At 41.5% G+C, this 18,568-nt stretch overlaps 4 protein-coding genes across 4 annotated transcripts; all 4 read right to left on the bottom strand.

Moving 5' to 3' along the window:
• Positions 1 to 1,767: 1,767 nt before the first annotated feature.
• Positions 1,768 to 2,392, bottom strand: LOC123062835 (uncharacterized). Its single transcript, XM_044486541.1, has one exon. The coding sequence runs from the start codon at positions 2,167 to 2,169 to the stop codon at positions 1,951 to 1,953; it is 219 nt and encodes a 72-aa protein (XP_044342476.1). The 5' UTR covers positions 2,170 to 2,392; the 3' UTR covers positions 1,768 to 1,950.
• Positions 2,393 to 2,932: 540 nt separating this feature from the next.
• LOC123184531 (avenin-E) lies at positions 2,933 to 3,763 on the bottom strand. Its single transcript, XM_044596633.1, has one exon. It carries the CDS (start codon positions 3,688 to 3,690, stop codon positions 3,088 to 3,090), a length of 603 nt encoding a protein of 200 aa, XP_044452568.1. The 5' UTR covers positions 3,691 to 3,763; the 3' UTR covers positions 2,933 to 3,087.
• Positions 3,764 to 8,411: 4,648 nt separating this feature from the next.
• Positions 8,412 to 11,276, bottom strand: LOC123184521 (photosynthetic NDH subunit of lumenal location 5, chloroplastic). Its single transcript, XM_044596622.1, has 7 exons — positions 11,121 to 11,276; positions 10,842 to 11,012; positions 9,874 to 10,024; positions 9,693 to 9,781; positions 9,033 to 9,087; positions 8,864 to 8,949; positions 8,412 to 8,742 (listed from the first exon to the last, which is right to left on the bottom strand). Exons 1-7 carry the CDS (start codon positions 11,151 to 11,153, stop codon positions 8,590 to 8,592), a joined length of 738 nt encoding a protein of 245 aa, XP_044452557.1. The 5' UTR covers positions 11,154 to 11,276; the 3' UTR covers positions 8,412 to 8,589.
• Positions 11,277 to 14,566: 3,290 nt separating this feature from the next.
• LOC101669860 (gamma-gliadin-like) lies at positions 14,567 to 15,674 on the bottom strand. The gene has a single exon (XM_044596613.1). It carries the CDS (start codon positions 15,585 to 15,587, stop codon positions 14,730 to 14,732), a length of 858 nt encoding a protein of 285 aa, XP_044452548.1. The 5' UTR covers positions 15,588 to 15,674; the 3' UTR covers positions 14,567 to 14,729.
• Positions 15,675 to 18,568: the final 2,894 nt, after the last annotated feature.

Genomic DNA, 18,568 nt, shown 5'->3' with positions numbered 1-18,568 from the left:
TATAATATCATCAAAGATAATAAAGGAAAAAACACCGATTATTGTTACCGACGGGAAAGATAGTACATGGAAAACAGTGTATGTAGAGGAGACGCAAACACCTAAAGTCACACACACACACACACACACACACACACACACACACACACACAAAGACAGTACTATGCTAGCTAGCTCGTCGGTGACATGGACAATTCAATTGATTTGCTACGACCATTCGAATGACACAGTGGACACACAAACATATATGACGAATAATTTCTTCAAGATAAGAAGAAAAAATCGTATACATACCGGTGTGTTCTTGTTTTGTTCATGCATGCATCTTGGATGGACCAAGTGTATCAGCAGTATGGCTTTTTGTTTGCTGCATGATGTCGACAGGCTCCCCCATCAGTTAGGCCGATCTATGAAGGCATGTGCTTAGTTCTATATTCAATTATTTATCATATCACGAATTTAAACAATACGATAAAACGATTGAGACAGGTTTCTCTGCATGGATAAAAACGACAAGAATAAGAAAATAGAAAAAAGAGATGCATATAGTTACCAAGCAAAACCAACTGTATGTCACTCTCTTCGCCCTTTGTTCCTGAATGCACGACCCATCCAAGTCTGCTGACATCCCATTTGTTGACCATTCGAGGCCTTGACTTGGCTGATTTATGGATTTAAGTATTCGAACTTAGAGAATGCTTTCTTTCATGTCCATTACTTGTTTGGCCTTTCCCAGCAAGATGAAATGCATGAAACGCTTTCACTGCCTTTGATACGACCCATCTCTAGCTGTTCATTGGTGTTGGCTGCCACGATAGCAAGGAGGGCAAGGATGAGGAACGGTTGTGATGGTCAATTGGTCATGACTACTGCTACTTGGCATTGATGTTTGTGTCGTGTTTGTGTGATGCCCAGCATTTTGGGGGCGTGTTATAACGGCTTTAGCCTGGTTTTCCGGTAATTGTTAGGACAATTCTCTTCTTAATTAATGAATATCGCACTATAGAATCTGGTTTCAAAAAAGAAAACTTGATGTCACTCTTAATTAATGGCCGCGATGGCATTATCTCTTCCTTTCTTTGCATTCGCAATTGATTTCGTGTTTTTTTCCGGCGCATTGAGCAGTGGACATGCAAATGCTGGGTTTGCACTCGCTGTGGTTGTACCACCTTGATGCGAAGATTGAATGAAATTCCATTCGTCAAAAAATCTTTTCATTTTGCATTCCTCAATGTTTTGGATGCTTCTGAAACGGATCATTTTGTATGCTCTATTATGTTGCACTACCCACAAGTTTAATATGGGATCGATCATCAAAGTTGCCTGGCTAGTTGTGCAAAAGATCATATGAGTGTCAGGAAAGCATGGTACTTGATATATCTTACTCACCTTACTTTTTGAGGGGAAAATGACTTGCCTTTTTCACTTTACATGCCAAACCCTTATCAAGGTTTTATTCTTTATTGCGGCCGGCGTATGGAACTTTGTACGGTTGTGTAGAGCTAAGTATGTGGTCTTCTGTGGCTTGAGATAGACAAGATTAGTAAAGCTTGAGTTTTTTTTCTGGAACGAACTTTGTTGTGTTTCCTAAGGTGATAAGAGAACATGGCATTGGTAGAGCATGACACCACTCGTCGAGATTCTAATCCAACAAGAAGTTGAACCATTTAACTTATTGTTATTTAGTTTGCTGATGACAGACATGCAGAGACGGTGAGAGTGAGGATATTTGTTCTCAAGCAAAATTATCGAAAAAGTATGATCCCAGAGATACACAGTAATTTGTCATTAAATCTCAACAATATAAATTTCGCATGATCCCACCATGTAACATATCCCAGCTCAGCAATGATTGAGCCCAGAAAAACTAATTAACAAGCAGCAAGAACCAAATAGACAGAAAGAGCAAAAGAAACAGCTAGAACAGGATGAAGCAGAGTATACTACTACTCATGATGAGGAGCCGAACTCGATGTGGACGCCAACGACGATGAGGAAGAAGGCATCGAGGGCGAAGAAGATGATGGTGTGGATGAGGATGGAGACGACACTGGTGTGGAATTTGCCGCACTCGATCGTCCGCGATTTGCCAGGGATCTGAAAGACAAGCCCTGGGGACATAAGGATGAAGAGCATGAAGGAGATGAGCACCGGACTCCAGTCCTGCATCTTCTTCTTCTTCTCTTCTAGTTCTTTGGGATGATGATGATGATAATGATGATGATGAGTACTCAAGCCAGCTACAGCTATGCTTCTAGAGCGAGATAGAAGATGGCCTTTTCTTTATTTATGGATGGCTTTCCATCCTTGTTGTGAATTATCCCTTATGTATGTACTGCCTGGACAGCAGGGAAAATGGAGTGGTCTCTAGAAAGTTTTGTTTCTGAAAGAACTTGTGGTTTCCATAATATGCAGAACGAGACTAGCTTCTTTATTCTGTGGAAGAGGAGGGAGGAAGCAACCAATCAGATTGGCATCTCAATCAGAGTGGAAAAAGAGTGGCTTCCTTCCTTTGTCTGTTTGAGTTTTTTCTTCACAAACTTAATTAATTAATGCATTTTCTGGAGAGCAAAATTTCCTCCAGGATATGGACAGAAATGACAAATTGCCCGCTCTCTACAGTCAAAACCAGCAGTAAAATCTTAAATGGACCACATTGACACCAATGCCATATACTATTTAGAACTAGTTGTGAATCATCTCAAGAAGGTCAAATTTCAGAAGGCTCGCCATTAAAGAGTTAGTTTGTGGTTAGTCCTTAGTTCCTTACTCCTTACCTTAATAGGGATCTAGCTCAGTCTGACTTTTACAACCATTTGATTATTTCGAAGGTTATTTTGCTACATACAAAGCTAGTTAATGCATAATATTGTGGTTAGGAATGAACATCTCCACGTGTGCCCGAATAGAAACACCGACCAATAACACTATATGCAGAAAATAACTTAGTTTGCCTTTTATTTCCCAAGTTTGAACTAGTGCCAGTCTAGTCCACACATGATAATGCATGGCACTTTATTTTTCACCGCTACATGGATCGGACCATTGACTAAACAATGCTGGTCCGTTTTTCGGATACTAGACCTCTCAGTAGCCGCCCATGCCGGTAGTGACGTCAATGGATGGTGATATGGTGGTGTAGCAGTATGGTGGAACATGCACGTCGCACATTGCCGGAATGGTCTGAATCACCCATGTCCCTATCACCGCAATCCAACCCTGATCCAGTTGTGTTTGTTGTTGTGGCTGGCTAGAACCCTGACCTTGTTGTTGTTGACCTTGTTGTTGTTGCTGCTGAGGTTGGGTGGAAATACCTTGTACCAATTGTTGTTGCTGTTGCAAAACGATGGCGTGCACGACGTTGTGGATGGCCTCACATCTTGACTGCTTGGGGATCGCTTTTAGTTGCTGACAACACTGCTCCCACATTACCAAGCAGCTGCTATGTTGCACCACCTGTGACCGGAGGAACGACATATCAGCAACTGGGCTACACTGTTGTAGGAGGGCATCCCTGCATGGGTTCAACTTTTGATGTGGAACTGGTTGTTCTTGTGGCTGTGGAGTTGGTTGCTGCTCTGGAGATGATGGATGGTGCGGCTCCCAAGCAGTACGGAATGCAGTAAAGGGTTCGGCGGCCGTGGTGGTCGCCGCGACAACAATGAGGGCAAGGACGAGGAATTTCTTCATGGTTGATTTGTGTTAGATAATGTTTGTTCTCCAGTTGAGTGAATGGTGGGTGCTGGAGGAGTGTCTTGATTGTTTAGGCCTATTTATAACTGACATGGCATCACCTTTTTTCATCTTTGCATTTCCTTTTCTTAAAAGTGCATGGATGCTTCTCGGACTCTAACATTTGGTATGTTGCGTTAGGTGCAACTGCTTACAAGCATATACTTGCACTGATCATCGAAGTTCTTTGTTGTTGCATGTATCATTCCTCTATCAACAAATCTTGATAATTGACATAACTCATCTTATTTACTTTACATGTCAAACGTCGATCCGGATTGCAACATTTTCTAAAACTGGGTTTGTTATATTCTACAAGTTGTTACACATAAACTAGATTAGCTTGTCTTGCACCAAACTAAGTTTGTAATCTTGTGTGGCCTGCAAAGATACATAAGACTAGTATAGTAACTTGCAAAAGTAGACGATGACATCATTTCATCGAATTCCTTTACATGTCAAGGATTGTAATGTTGTACAGGATTAGTATAAGGATTTACACGTAGGTACATATGAAGGTTTCTTCAAGATTCCGTCAGTTTGTCAAACTAAGTCTGTAGTGTTGTGCATATCGTTAAGATAATCAAGTATTGTTTGCTGAATTTGTTCAAGATTGTTCATGACAAGTGTTGGGACTAGGAATGATACAGAGCATTTGCAAAGCATGTGCGTCCACATTTTTTTTTTGCATTTCTTGAGGGAAATTATAGTACAATTTAGCAGATATTAGTATGAATAGATATATCCAAACATTTCATCAATCCGCAAGAAAATTCACAAGGCATTATCTATCATGAACAAAGCAAAAAAAACATGTTAAGGAATGTTAGATTAATCATGTCCTCTGCTAATTAAGTGTTGTTTTCTTCTTTGGGTTTGTTGTAATAATAGGCAGGTGCATAGGCCATGCCTTCAACACTATTGTATCCTTGACTTGCTGGGCACAACATTCAGCAGTGGCCATGGTGTCCACCATGATACTGAGACCGAGGGAAGCTTGCTGGCCAACAATTGGGCATCTTTTAAAATTGTGTCGAATATGTGTATTGGGCTACTATTAGACTTGGAGTATGTGGAGCATTAGGTGTTTCAGTTAGACACGTGTAACCGAGTACTATTATATAAGATACCACACATAGCCAAAATATACTAGGCATAAGTTACGCTATGACAGAGATCACGAGAGGGACGGTTCGCACACTTGGCAGGGGTGCATGGCAAAGGTGGTTGGAGTGCTGTCTGGGCTTATCGTCAACTTGTATATGTGATGGTACATGGGGAGGTGCGCCCGTAATCATGCCATGGGGATTAACCACGATGTTGAACCTTGTTAAGAAAACATCGTGTGTCCCGTCTAGTTTTCTGCAATGAACTACTACATAGTTTATAATAAGTGGTGTCATGAGCTATGGTTGTGGGGATCGTATCATCGTGTAGAGGCGCGTGGTCGGCGCTCCCAACGCGGATCTGATGGGTGGCGGCGTGAGGACTCCGATGGCCTTGTGGTTTCGATCGGCTGCCCAAAGGGCAGGCGGTCGGTTCTCGCCGTCTCTAGTGTGAGCATAGAGATGATCTGCACAGGGAGGTTCCTGCGGTGCTCCGGATCTGCCTAAGGCATGAGGTCTGCCAACTCCAAGACCCGGTCTGGATTTCTGCGGGCCTACGACGAAGGGGTCCTTCATGTGTCACAAGTCTGAGGCCTCATGTCCTACCACGTGTCATGGAGGTTCTAGGCTGGATAGGTTCTCGGGGTTTTGGGTTTGGGAGGGTTAGGCTACCAGCAAAAGCCATACTCTGGTTATAGTCATAGTCATCGATAGTGGTGCCTACGGGCATCGTTCCCTTGTTGGAGGCATTGATGTTGATGTCCTCCCCCATCTCCTAGCATACTGCGAGGGAAAACCTAGATCTGATCTCCTGGATGGGACGATGACAACGCTTCTGGCTTTGCATGGCACCGTGTTTCCTCTTCGGGCATTGTCTTGGATCGTTAGACTCGGCAGGATGGACTCAAGACTCGTGGAAGTGGTCCGCGGCAGCTTGCGTGACCTCCACATGCAAGGTCAGTCAGGCGAACTATGTTCGCCAACCTCACGGGATTGAAGTGGCATATGTCTGCTCTATCGGACATAGTGTTCCTCTTCGATATCATCAAGCTTCATCGATATGGTAACTATGGGATCCCATATTGATACAGCGGTTTTGGTGTGCTCTCTGGTAGCAGAGAAGGCGCTTGAGTGATCAGCCATGTATGTTTTGGGGTGTTAGCTTTCTGGCATGTTGTATGTTTTGTGCAGCTTTAGGTCTAGTCTAGCTAGGTCTTGTTTAGGTTTTCTCCTAGCTTTCCTTGATTACTCAAGCAGACCTTTTTCATTTCTTATTTGTTTGACACTTGCCTTATGTGGTGCATTCCTCCTTTGGGGGTGTTACCGGTAATATCCCTTTCTAATCAATGGATTGGCATCTCTCCCGCCAACATTCAAAAGAAATCTTACATGGACCAATTGAAGGTCAAAACCCATAATGCTTGCCATTAAAGAGTTAGTTTCTTGTTAATCCTTACTCCTTAAATAATTACCTTAATAGAGATTCGGCTCAGTTCAATTTTTACAAATGTGCTACATAGAAAGCTAATTAATGCATATATTGTTTTTTGGACGAACAACTCAACATGTTCATGAACGGAACACCAATAGATAATCTATATGCATCAAAGAATATATATCTTTTTCTTTTATTCATTTTTCGGCGCTGCATGGATAGGACCATCGACTAACAACGGTAGTCCATCTATCGAGTATGAGATCTCTTGTCTTCTCATTAGCCACTCATGCTAGTATATATAGTGACGTTGCTATGCTGATGAGGTGATAGAGCAGTACAGTGTGACGTGGATGTCGCACATTGTCGGTAGGGTCTGAAGCACCCATGTCCTTATTGTGTCGATCCAACCCTGATTCAACTGATGTTGTTGAGGTTGGATGGAACCTCGACCTAGTAGTTGTTGTTGAGGTTGGACCAAAGTACCTTCTCCCAATTGTTGTTGTTGTTGCAAAATAATGGCGTGCACAACATTGTGGATGGCATGTCACTGTGATCGCTTGGGAATACGTGACAGTTGCTGACAACATTGCTTCCTTAACACCTGACATCTGCTTTGTTGCACCACCTGTGACTGGAGAAATGATAAAGTTGTCACAGGATTACACTGTTGTAGGAATACATCCCTACATGGGGTTCAATTGTTGTACAAATGGTTGTTCCTGAGCTGGTTGTTCATGTTGCTGTGGGAATGGTTGTTGTTGTGGTTGGGGATAGAGTGGTTGTTGCGGTGGGGGATAGGGTGGTGGTTGTGGAAATTGTTGTTGCCCAAATGGTAACTGTTGTGGTGGAAATGGCTATTGTTGTGGAGCTGATTGCTCCTCTCGAAAGAGTAGTTGTGGTTGTGGAAAGGGTTGTTGTTGTGAAAATGATTTTTGTGGTTGCAACTGGGGTAGTTTCATATCAGTGGTGACTATGGCGTTGGTAGCCATAGCAGCAAGAAAGGCAAGCGCAAGGAAGATCTTCATAGTTGATTTATGTTGGATATTGTTTGCTTGGCTTTGATGTTTGTTCTCTAATGTGAATGGTGGATGATGGAGGATCTTGATGGTGTATGCCTATTTATAGCTACCATGGCATTGTTTGTTTTCATCTTTGCAATTACTTTTCTTGGAAAGTGCGGGGATGCTTCTCAACTCATCATTTCGTATGTTGTGTTTGGGGACACTACTTATAAGTGTATTCTTGGATTTCTCATCAAAGTTCTTTGTTGTTGCACATATCACTCCACTGCCACCAAAGCTTTATAAACTAGATGATATCCCGCACGTTGTTGTGGGAATACTTTGCAACATATTTCTATTTGATTCGTCGTTTGAAACATGAATATTTGTTGTAAAATGTTTATTAAATATAAATAGCATGATATAATAAAATTCTCATGTATTTTTGCATGTTATGATGCATGTTTCATGATGAAGTGACATGCTTGCATGTTGAGAGACATATGATAGTGGAGGTGAGGCTCTTCTCATGCATGTTGTGCGTATGATGTGGCATGCTTGCATGTTGAGAGAAATAGTTAATGGGGGCTAGCTATTTAGATATAGAAGATTGGCATAACTCATGTTATTCACTTTACATGTCAAACATCAATCTAGATTGCATCGGAGTCTCTGAAACTAGTTTGTACGCATAAACCAGACTAGCATGCCTTGCATTGAACTAAGTTTGTAGTCTTGTGTGGCCTGTAACGATACACAAGACTTTATAGTACAGTGTGACTTGCAGAAGTGGAGCATGACATGATTCATCAAATTCCCTTTACATGTCAAAGGCTTTACAGTACACATGTGAAGCTTTGATCAATATTCTGTTGGTCTGCCAAACTAAGTTTGTATTGTTGCGCGAATCATTCAGATAATCAGCAGGTTGTGTTTGCTAAATTTTGCTCATGACAAGTGTCGGAACTGGAATTGCCAGGAATGATACCGAGCCTTTACATGGCATAATTTGTTTGCAGCTCTTCAGGGAAATTTAGCAGATAAAAACGAATAGATAGAGATATCTAGGCATTTCATGGATCCGCCAAAAAATTCACAAGGCATTATCTACCATGAGCAATGCTACAAAACAGGTTCAGGAAAGCAATCACATTCTTATTCCAGTCGAACAGTTGATGAATGCCGTATGCCTCAGAGTAGAAATCTCGAGTTCAACTCAGTGCGGTCTCTAACTACTTGGAGAAAGACAAGTAACAAGTCCACAGCAAAATCAAGATGCGCAGATGGAAGGTGATAGCCATCTAAATAAAACTCAGACCACTGGAAGCTCCCCGCACTCACTAATGACCACCTTCTTCTTCGGACGGTCACCTCTGTCGGTCTCTGATGACTCTATCGTCCTTACGATGTCCATGCCTTCAAGAACCTGGCCAAAGACAACGTGTCTCCCGTCCAGCCACGGTGTCTGCAAGCAAGGTAGGAGAAACCTCAATCGGGGATTTATATGAACTTCAAACTTAGCAATGGAAAAAGGGTACTATTATTCAAATGGACTGACTGATAGCAGGAAGTAAACAATTAATTACCTTGACTGTGCAGATGAAGAATTGGCTGCCGTTGGTGTTCGGTCCAGCATTCGCCATGCTGAGCACTCCAGGTCCAGTATGAACCACTAAGAACATTAAATAATATATAATCAGTTAGCATATAATCTGAAGCAAAGATTGAGTGACAAAGGTTCATTGCAACACATACATTGGAAGTTCTCATCCTTAAAGGTGCGGCCATATATGCTTTTCCCTCCAGTACCCTGAAAAATATCAGTTTCTAGTTATTCAATGCCATTGTTGGAAGCTGCATGTTTCATTTTAGGCAATCTGATGTCTCAAAGTACTTCAGCCAGCCATGCATAAGTAGATCAAAATGCAGATGAAACACATAATCATGTATGCCTCAATATGGGAAAGGATGGCGCGATGGCAATCACCTTGAATTCTTACCACAAGGCCACTGACAACAAAACAGAGTAGGATGCACTTGTGCAAGTTATTAATGACAATCAAACATGGATAAGATCCAGGATCAAAATGCAGCACGATAACAAATTGAATGCCGGTACACGAGCAAAGCTAGTAGTAAAGGATTTAAACTCCCTATCCTTCTCCCCCAGTCCCTCTGGTCCGTAAAATAATGCTTAAACAGCACAGAGTACTCAAATAGCTAAACTATACAATTCAGAAGAAAAGGAGAGGAAGAACTAGCATAACTATCAACAAACAGAAACAGGTACATTCGTGCGAAACGATTACGTGCAAAACAGGTAGTACACTCTTTAGTTTTTCTTAATGCAATCGCAATACAGCATAAGCATGCACGTGCAACAAACAAGAATAGATGAAGGTAGGAAACGCATACGTTGCCCTTGTCAAAGTCTCCCCCCTGAATCATGAAGTCCTTAATGACACGGTGGAAACTTGATCCCTTGTATCCGAACCCTTTCTCCCCTGGTACAAAAAGGAGAAATTGGTCATATACCTCATCAGAGCAATCCTTTACAGATGGGATAACAGAAGAGGGCTCCAACAGTCTCTCGTACCAGTGCAGAGAGCACGGAAGTTCTCAACGGTTTGGGGAACATCATCCCCATACAGCCCGATGACAATCCTCCCAACGTTCTTCCCGACAGGGTTGCCAATGCTTATGTCAAAGTACACCTTGTTTGTAACTTTGGACTGAAGCTCAGGTGCCTGCAATGCATGATGAAAGAACAGCTTCAAACACCATGAAATGTATGACATATAATAAGGTAAAAGACACCCACCAATGCAACCACAAAAATGGCATATTGTGTAAACCATACAGTGGCACATTTATTCCCTTAGACGGCCGGCAACTAACAGTAACTGGACATAATAAACTAAACACTAACACATGCTGATGGTACTCTGCATCTAACACTGGCATAACCCGGCGGTTATCATAAGTAAGTGATGATAAAACCTCAACTTGCAAATTTGTCCACGCACACAAAAAATTTCAGTTAGTGACCTGATTTTTCGCATGAAAATTACAGATACCAAATAACATAAGGAATGGCATGGAAGTCACATCCGAAGGCACACACTACATGTCTACTAGACTGCAATGGGCTTCCTGGCTGAACCAGGAGCGGTGCGCCAGATACGCAGGCTTTACACAGGTAGCGGCCACAGTATCTAGATAGAAATAGCTGCACATTTGATTCCTCAGACCACTGACGACTAACACTAACTGAACCTAATGGACTAACATAAACACATGGCATGCCCGTCGTGCACAGAGCCTAATGTTTATTACAGAAGGAAGTAACTGATGGTAAATCTCAACTTGCATTTCTTCACACGAAAACTCGGGGAGTGAACTAATTTTTCTCATGAATATACCAAATTGTGTGGATGTTCGCATCGGAAGGCAAAGGATACACGTCTACTAGATTGCAATTTGGTAATAGATATGCAAGCTCCACATAGATTGCGGCCCTTGTGGCCAGATAGATAAATAGATAAATAAATGCTGAATCTTTACATAGGGTTCGGCGGTGGCGGAGGGGACGAAGCGCGCGCGGCTCTGCTGGGAGACGGAGAGGGCCGGGGACGCGATGCGGCCGCCGCGGAGGGAGAGCGCCGACGAGGGGGCCTTCGAGGCGAGGAGCGCCCTCTGCGCCGCCGGCCCCGCCGCCGCCGGGCGGGCGATGGCCTGCAAGAAAGAACAGCACACACAGCACAAGATTCAGGCGGAGGAGGAGGAGGGAGACCAGGCGGGTCCGAGCAGAAGGGGGGAGGAGGAGGAGGGGAGGGAGCTCACGAGCGTGGCGAAGGAGGAGGTCGCGGCCGCCATTGGAGGGTGAGGAGAAGGTTTGTTGGAGGGGACGGAAGACTCTCTGCAGATAACCAAAAGGATGAGCTTTTTATTCTGCTTCCTCACTCCCCTGATGCCCGTGGAACTATTGATTCGAGTCCTTCTAGTTCATCCTATTTGCTTACCCAGGTCCCTGGGTTAAAACAGGGGTGAGATTGAGATACCCATGGTTAAACCTTCTATGAAGTTTGGCCGTCCATCTGAGCCATCGAGTGATGTATTGCGTGTTTATCGTGGACATATAATTAATGAGCTCATTTTGTGGAAAGGGTCATACTCCCTCCGTTCCGAAATAGATGACTCAACTTTGTACTAACTTTAGTAAAAAATTAGTATAAAATTGGGTCATCTATTTTGGAACAGAGGGAGTACATGACAGGTGCATTTCAATGCGTTCATTCGTATCAGCTCTAGAGGATTGATCCATCGGCTTGGTCGGTGCTACATATATATTGTACCACAACCTTTCTCTTCTTATCACTCGCTGATATCGCCGGCTGGCGGGATGGTGGTGCTGGTGGCCACGATGCAACATGGCATCACGCGCACGTCGCACATTGTAGGCAGGGTTTGAAGCGCGGTGCTCATCGTAGCCTCAAACTGGACTAGTCGTTCCTACTGACGCTGGGGGGAACCGTGTCCTAGTTGTGGTCGTTGTTGCCGTTGCTCTTGTTGCTTCTCGATGATGATGGTGTGCACTAGGCCACATATGGCTTGGCATCGGGATGGCATAGGGATCCGGGTGAGTTGTTGGCAGCATTGCTGCTGCCTCACTTCGCAGCCGCTTTTCGTCAACACCCGTGATTCAAGGAATGGTGGTGTTGCCACCATGATGTGCAACTGTTGGATGAACACTTTGCACGGGGTCAACTTTTGATGAAGTGATGGATGGAAGGTTTCTTGAGGCTGTTTTGGAAAAGATTCTTGTGGCCGCTTCAGGACTAGTTGTGGTTGCTGTGGAACTGGCTGCGAAAATGGTTGTTGGGCAATGCCAAGGTGGCAGGCAGCTCTGAAAATTGATTATGTTTTTGCCATGTTCACATGCTTGCAAATGTATTTTCTGATCCCTTTTGGCTTAAGGTCACTAAGGGACTTTTGTTAAGCTCTTTGAGTAGCTCCATGGCATGCTTTACTTTGTCATGTTCAGGTCCTGTAGCATATTGTTTTCATGCTCCAAAGAGTGCTATCTGATCTGAAATTCCAGACAAGCGTTAATTTCACTAAGTCTGAAATCTGTTTACCAACTTTCAGCAGCAGTTATGGAAGTTGAATTTCTATTAAAGTGTCTAATTGTGGTTTTAGTTTTTTTGGTTTCATTTTTTCATGAAGAATTTGTGAATTGTGTATTCCGATATATTTCGGTGGCTGAAAATGAAATGAATTTGACAAAAAATATTACTTCCGCTAAATTTAGGAGATCGGTTAGGTGCAGCCAAAACTTAGTTGAGTAAATTTACTCCACAAATCTTTTACTCGGCTGATTACACTGCTATTTTTTTAGGGCATCAGTTAAAGATACACTTTACATGAACAAATTTGGACCATAGAATATACTTGGTACACCCACTGTTCCTTAATATAGGACATTTTGGCAGTTCAATTTAAACTGTCAAACGTCTTATATTTATACACATAGCTAGTAGAACATAGACCACTCGTGTTTTAGTTTCAACTATCATTAATTGTTGGAACATAGATCATTTGGGTCTAATCGGGTTAATACTTCTTTCAGTTTCCACTACCATTAATTTTTGGATGGGCTCAGGGATCTGTGACAGATTTGTTTGAATTTATATTAGTTCCGGGCTACAGATTTTTCAAAAACAAATCATAGTTTTATCATTGTGACAGTTCGTACAAGGTAGAATATCTTGTTTTGCTTAGTTTTAGTAGTTTGCTGGGCTATGTGGTCAACAATTGATCACACATTCTACTCAAATTTATATCCTACTATTTGTTTCCCACACTTGTCTTTCAAACTATCCACTGCTTATGTTGATTTTCAACTTTAACTATGCAAGACACGAGTACAATAGTAAATTTGTTTAGCTCAAAACTATTATATCCTGTTGAGTTATATAAATGTGTGAACATGTAACAGTTGGGGGCTAAGATGTAACAGACGATATCGATGTAGAATATAGAGAGGAGGCTGGATAAGGCGCTCCAGTTTTTCCCCATTCCAGTTTCTTACGAGAGTGGTTCTTCTACACCCACTCTCGGTGCACCCACGGTGCATCCACGCAAGAAAACATATCAAAACATTTTGAAAAAATCTGAAACTTCATGGAAATGATCATCAACAAATGTTATGGGGGCTTGCAAAATTTGGTGGTCAAATAACATTCGAGGAGCTCTCTACAAAAAAGACAAAATCACTGAAAATTAGTCAAAATGTATGTGCACTATTTGAGCATATTTTGCAATTTTGTCTTTTTTGTAGAGCGCTTCTCGAATGTTATTTGACCACCAAACTTTGCAAGCCCTCATGACATTTGTTGATGATCATCTCCACGAAGTTTCAGATTTTTTTCGAAATGTTTTGATATGTTTTCTTGCGTGAGTGCACCATGGGTGCACCGAGAGTGGGTGCAGCCACTACTTTCCCCAGTTCTTACTCCTACAATATTTCCTTGATTCAGAACATATCCTTCTAAGGAACTTTCTACACAGACTGATTTCTCATCTGTTTGGAGACCATAACCGCAAATGCAATATTTGCTTTGTGTTCATAGATTGAGACAAGTCAATATCACAATGCATGTTTAAAGAGATAACAACTGAGTTATTCTACAGGTAAAAGAAATTTCTACAATCAATTAAAACTAATGCAACTTATGCTTTGTTTGTCATATATAAATTGTTTCCATCTCTGCACGAAATCATATCAAGTGTTTGGTTCTTGCTATTGTGACTAATTATTTTCTCTTGCTCACCGCATGGTTTATCTTTTACCATGTGGCAACTTTGGTTTGATTTTCACCTCTTTGGAGTCCCCTAAAATTTGCTTTTGAAGAATGCTTCGGTGCCACCAAACTCAAAATCGCACCAATGCAAAAATATTCAGATTAACATTTAGAGTGATGGATGGTTTCTAATCAGCCTCTTGTTTTGGTGCTAAAATGGCCCTTTCACTTCTAGACATTGAAATACATTGAATTATTATTGTGTGCAATGTTCAGGAAATCCCTAACTGATAGCGCTCGGTCGGCTTGGGAGCAGTAACTAATATATCAATCAACCTATTAACTGGATTAATACATCGACCATTAATCGATAGATTAAATAGTAACCTGCCAGCAGAAGTAGCTAGCTATTGATGTGTAAGGCTAGGATTGCGGTTAGGAACGAACATGAAAATAAAAAGTAAATGGAACAGTGAAAAGCGAAGCTAGCAAACAAGAACTTTGTTTGTGTTTTATTCTGAAGCTTGAACTAGCTCTGGTCGGGGTCACACATGATGGTGCACGCCACTTTATTCCTCATCGCTACAAAGACTAGTGCATCAGCTAAGCAACGATGATCCATCTACCTATTAGCATAACTCTTCATTTTTCATTGTCCACTGATGCCGGCGACTATGCTGGCAAATGGTGCGTTGATGGTGGAGCAGTCAGGTCGGACATACACGTTGCACATGTTTGGAAGGGTTCTCAATACCAATGACCTGATCACCTCATATTGAGCTGGTTGTTGAGGTTGGATGATGCCCTGACCTTGGACGAGCTGAAACAGTGGCCGGAGGATCTGTATGCCTTGTTGTTGTTCTTGCTGCATGACGATGGAATGCACGACGCTATGGATGGCTGCACACTGGAGCTGGCGAGGAATCTGTGCTAGTTGTTGGCAACATTGTTGCTGCATCACCTGGCAATCACTTCGTGGCAATATCATTGACACGAGGGATGACACCAATGACACAGGGTTGCATTGTTGTAAGAGGTAATTCTTGCAAGGGTTCATCTGTTGTTGTAGATATGGCTGAATCAACGGTTGTTGTTGCTGGGGGAATGATTGTTGCGGTTGTTGGGGCTGGGGAAAAGGTTGTTGTGGTTGCTGTGACTGGGGAAATGGTTGTTGGGGTTGTTGAGGCTGGGGGAATGGTTGTTGTGGTTGTTGGGGAAATGGTAGTTGGGCTTGTTGGGGCTGGGGAAATGGTTGTTGTGGTTGCTGGGGCTGCGGAAATTGTTGTTGTGGTTGCTGGGGCTGGGGAAATTGTTGTTGTGGTTGATGGGGGAATGTTTGTTGGGGTTGGGGAAATGTGTGTTGTGGTTGCTGGTAGAATGGTTGTTGGGGCTGGCGGAATGGTTGTTGTTGTGGCCATTGTACTTGGCCGCTGGGGTCGACCTGCATATTCGCGGTGGCGATAGTTGTTGCCATCGCAAGGATTGTTAGGATGAATAAGGTCTTCATGGTGGATTTGTGTTGGCTACTACTTAATTGGATTTGATACTTGTGCTCTAGTTGTGTGAAGGATGGATGATGGTATGGAGTCTACATATTGCATCCTTTTTATAGCTACCATGGTTAGGTTTCTTTTCATTATAGCTTTTATTTTTTTAAAGTGATTTGATGCTTATCAAACTGATTATTTGGTGTGTTGTGTTTGGTGGCACTACATACAAATGTAATTTTGGAGTGGTCATCAAAGTTGCCTTTTATTGTACATATCATCTAAGAGTGACGAAAACATGATAATTGGCACTGACTCATCTTATCGACTTTACATGTCAAACAATTATCTGGATTGCAATCCTTTTGGATCTAAGTTTATCTTGTTGTACAAGTTGTTAGACATAAACCAAATCTTCATAGCTTGCGGGGGACTAAATTTGTATCCTTGTGCATGTTGTCAAAGATAGATCAGGCTATTCTAATGTTCATTCTGTACTCTTATTTTTTTTAAACTAGCTTGCAGTGTTGTGTAGTATAATGGTAAGATGAACAAGCTGATACGACTCATCAAATTCTCCTTTTATGTCAATGGTAGTAATGTTGTACACATTCTCAATACATGACTCATCATATTCCCTTTTTATGTCAATGGTTGCAATTATGTGCAAGTTATTAATTAATATTGGACTAGTAATAGCTTTACATGGTCTTAATTGATTCACTCTAAATTACATTTGAAGGTTTGTTCTCGCTTTAATTCATTAATTTATTAAACTAAGTTTGTATGTATTATTTGTAACATTTGATGCATTTAGTTGAAGTTGTTCATGATAACTGTTTGGTAAAAGCTTTATTTTGACTATAAGCATGAGGAGAATTTAACACGGATTGCAACAAGGAAATACAATAAAAACTCCGAATAGTAGGTTCATTAGTATCTAGAGTTTTGATCTCTTTAATCCCACTTTTATAAATTTTAGCATCAAGATCTAAAAACTCCGAATTTTTGGAACGCCTTCTAGGTAAAGGTGGATCATATTCAGTCCCATCATTATCAAGATTCATATTGCAAAACAAAGATTTAATAGGGGACACATCAATAACTTTTAGATCTTCATCTTTATTATCATGGAAACTAGAAGAACACGCTCTTATAAAGGAATCTTTCTTAGCACGCATCCTAGCGGTTCTTTCTTTGCACTCATCAATGCAAATTCTCATGGTTTTGAGATACTCATTGATATCATGCTTAGGTGGAATAGATCTAAGTTTCAAAGAATCAACATCAAGAGAAATTCTATCAACGTTCCTAGCCAACTCATCAGTCTTATGCAAATTTTCTTCAATCAAAGCATTGAAATTCTTTTGCGAAATAATAAATTCTTTAATATTATATTCAAAATCAGAGGGCATTATTATAATTTCCATAAGAATTGTTGTAGGAATTACCATAATTATTAGAGGAATTACTAGGATAAGGCCTAGGATTAAATTTTCTCTATACGCGTTGTTACCAAAATTGTTCCTACCAACAAAATTCACATCCTTACATTCATTATTATTCTCAATCAAAGTAGACAAAGGCGTATCATTTGGATCAGAAGAAACACTTTTATTAAAAAATAATTTCATAAGTCATCCATCTTTCCACTCAAAACATTAATTTCTTCTATCACATGCACTTTTTTATTAGTAGATCTTTCAGTGTGCCATTAAGAATAATTAACCATAATATTATCTAGGAGTTTAGTAGCTTCTCCTAAAGTGATTTCCATAAAAGTGCCTCCCGCGGCCGAATCTAAAAGATTTCTATAAGAAAAATTCAATCCAGCGTAAATTTTTTGTATAATCATCCACAAATTCAAACCATGTGTTGGGCAATTACGTATCATTAATTTCATCCTCTCCCAAGCTTGTGCAACATGTTCATGATCAAGTTGCTTAAAATTCATAATATTGTTTCTAAGAGAGATGATCTTAGCGGGAGGAAAATACTTAGAGATAAAAGCATCTTTGCACTTATTCCACGAATCAAAACTATTTTAGGCAAAGACGAAAACAAAGCTTTAGCACGAACTCTAAGAGAAAAAGGAAATAGCTTCAATTTAACAATATCATTATCCACATCTTTCTTCTTTTGCATATCACACAAATCAACGAAGCTATTTAGATGGGTAGCAGCATCTTCACTAGGAAGGCCGGAAAATGGATCTTTCATGACAAGATTCAGCAAGGCAGCATTAATTTCACAAGATTCAGCATCGGTAAGAGGAGAAATCAGAGTGCTAATAAAATCATTGTTGTTGGTATTGGTAAAGTCACACAATTTAATGTTATCTTGAGCCATCATGACAAGCAAGCAATCCAACACAGAAGCAAACGAGAAACGGGCAAAAAGAGGCAAATAGAGAAAGAGAGGGAGGATAGAGAGAGAGGGCGAATAAAACGGCAAGGGTGAAGTGGAGGAGAGGAAAACTGTAACACCCCGGATATGATTTTCCCAATATGTACTCCAACTCTTGTCGTTTCCGGCGTTAAGTTATTTTATTTTCTCGGGTTCGGGTCTTTGTCTCCGTGTGTTGTTATCGTTGTCATGCATCTCATATCATGTCGTCATGTGCACTGCATTTGCATACGTGTTCATCTCATGCATTCGAGCATTTTCCCCGTTGTCCGTTTTGCATTCCGGCGCTCCGTTCTCCTCCGGTGGTCATTTCTACCTTTCTTTCGTGTGTGGGGATTAAACATTTCCGGATTGGACCGAGACTTGCCAAGCGGCCTTGGTTTACTACCGGTAGGCCGCCTGTCAAGTTTCGTACCATTTGGACTTCGTTTGATGCTCCAACGGTTAACCGAGGGACTGAAAAGGCCTCGGGTGTGTTGCAACCCAACACCTCTCCATTTTGGCCCAAAACCCACCAAAACCTTCTCCATCATCTAGAGCGTTCAATCACAATCGCATGGCCGAAAACCGGACTCCATTTGGAGCTTCCTAGCTC

The sequence above is a fragment of the Triticum aestivum genome, chromosome 1A (genome assembly GCF_018294505.1).
Source record: "Triticum aestivum cultivar Chinese Spring chromosome 1A, IWGSC CS RefSeq v2.1, whole genome shotgun sequence".
Lineage (NCBI taxonomy): Eukaryota > Viridiplantae > Streptophyta > Magnoliopsida > Poales > Poaceae > Triticum > Triticum aestivum.
The sequence above is the reverse complement of the archived record's forward strand: the minus strand, read 5'-3'. Positions and strand labels throughout refer to the sequence as shown.

Excerpts from the sequence above, each read along its gene's own strand:
- LOC101669860 (XM_044596613.1), bottom strand. The coding sequence starts at position 15,587 with ATGAAGACCTTATTCATCCTAACAATCCTTGCGATGGCAACAACTATC.
- LOC123184531 (XM_044596633.1), bottom strand. The coding sequence starts at position 3,690 with ATGAAGAAATTCCTCGTCCTTGCCCTCATTGTTGTCGCGGCGACCACC.
- LOC123062835 (XM_044486541.1), bottom strand. The coding sequence starts at position 2,169 with ATGCAGGACTGGAGTCCGGTGCTCATCTCCTTCATGCTCTTCATCCTT.
- LOC123184521 (XM_044596622.1), bottom strand. The coding sequence starts at position 11,153 with ATGGCGGCCGCGACCTCCTCCTTCGCCACGCTC. Across the intron at positions 9,782-9,873 it reads CTTCCGTGCTCTCTGCACTG|GGGAGAAAGGGTTCGGATAC; the intron begins GTACGAGAGACT and ends TTTTTGTACCAG. Across the intron at positions 8,950-9,032 it reads TAAGGATGAGAACTTCCAAT|TGGTTCATACTGGACCTGGA; the intron begins GTATGTGTTGCA and ends TAATGTTCTTAG.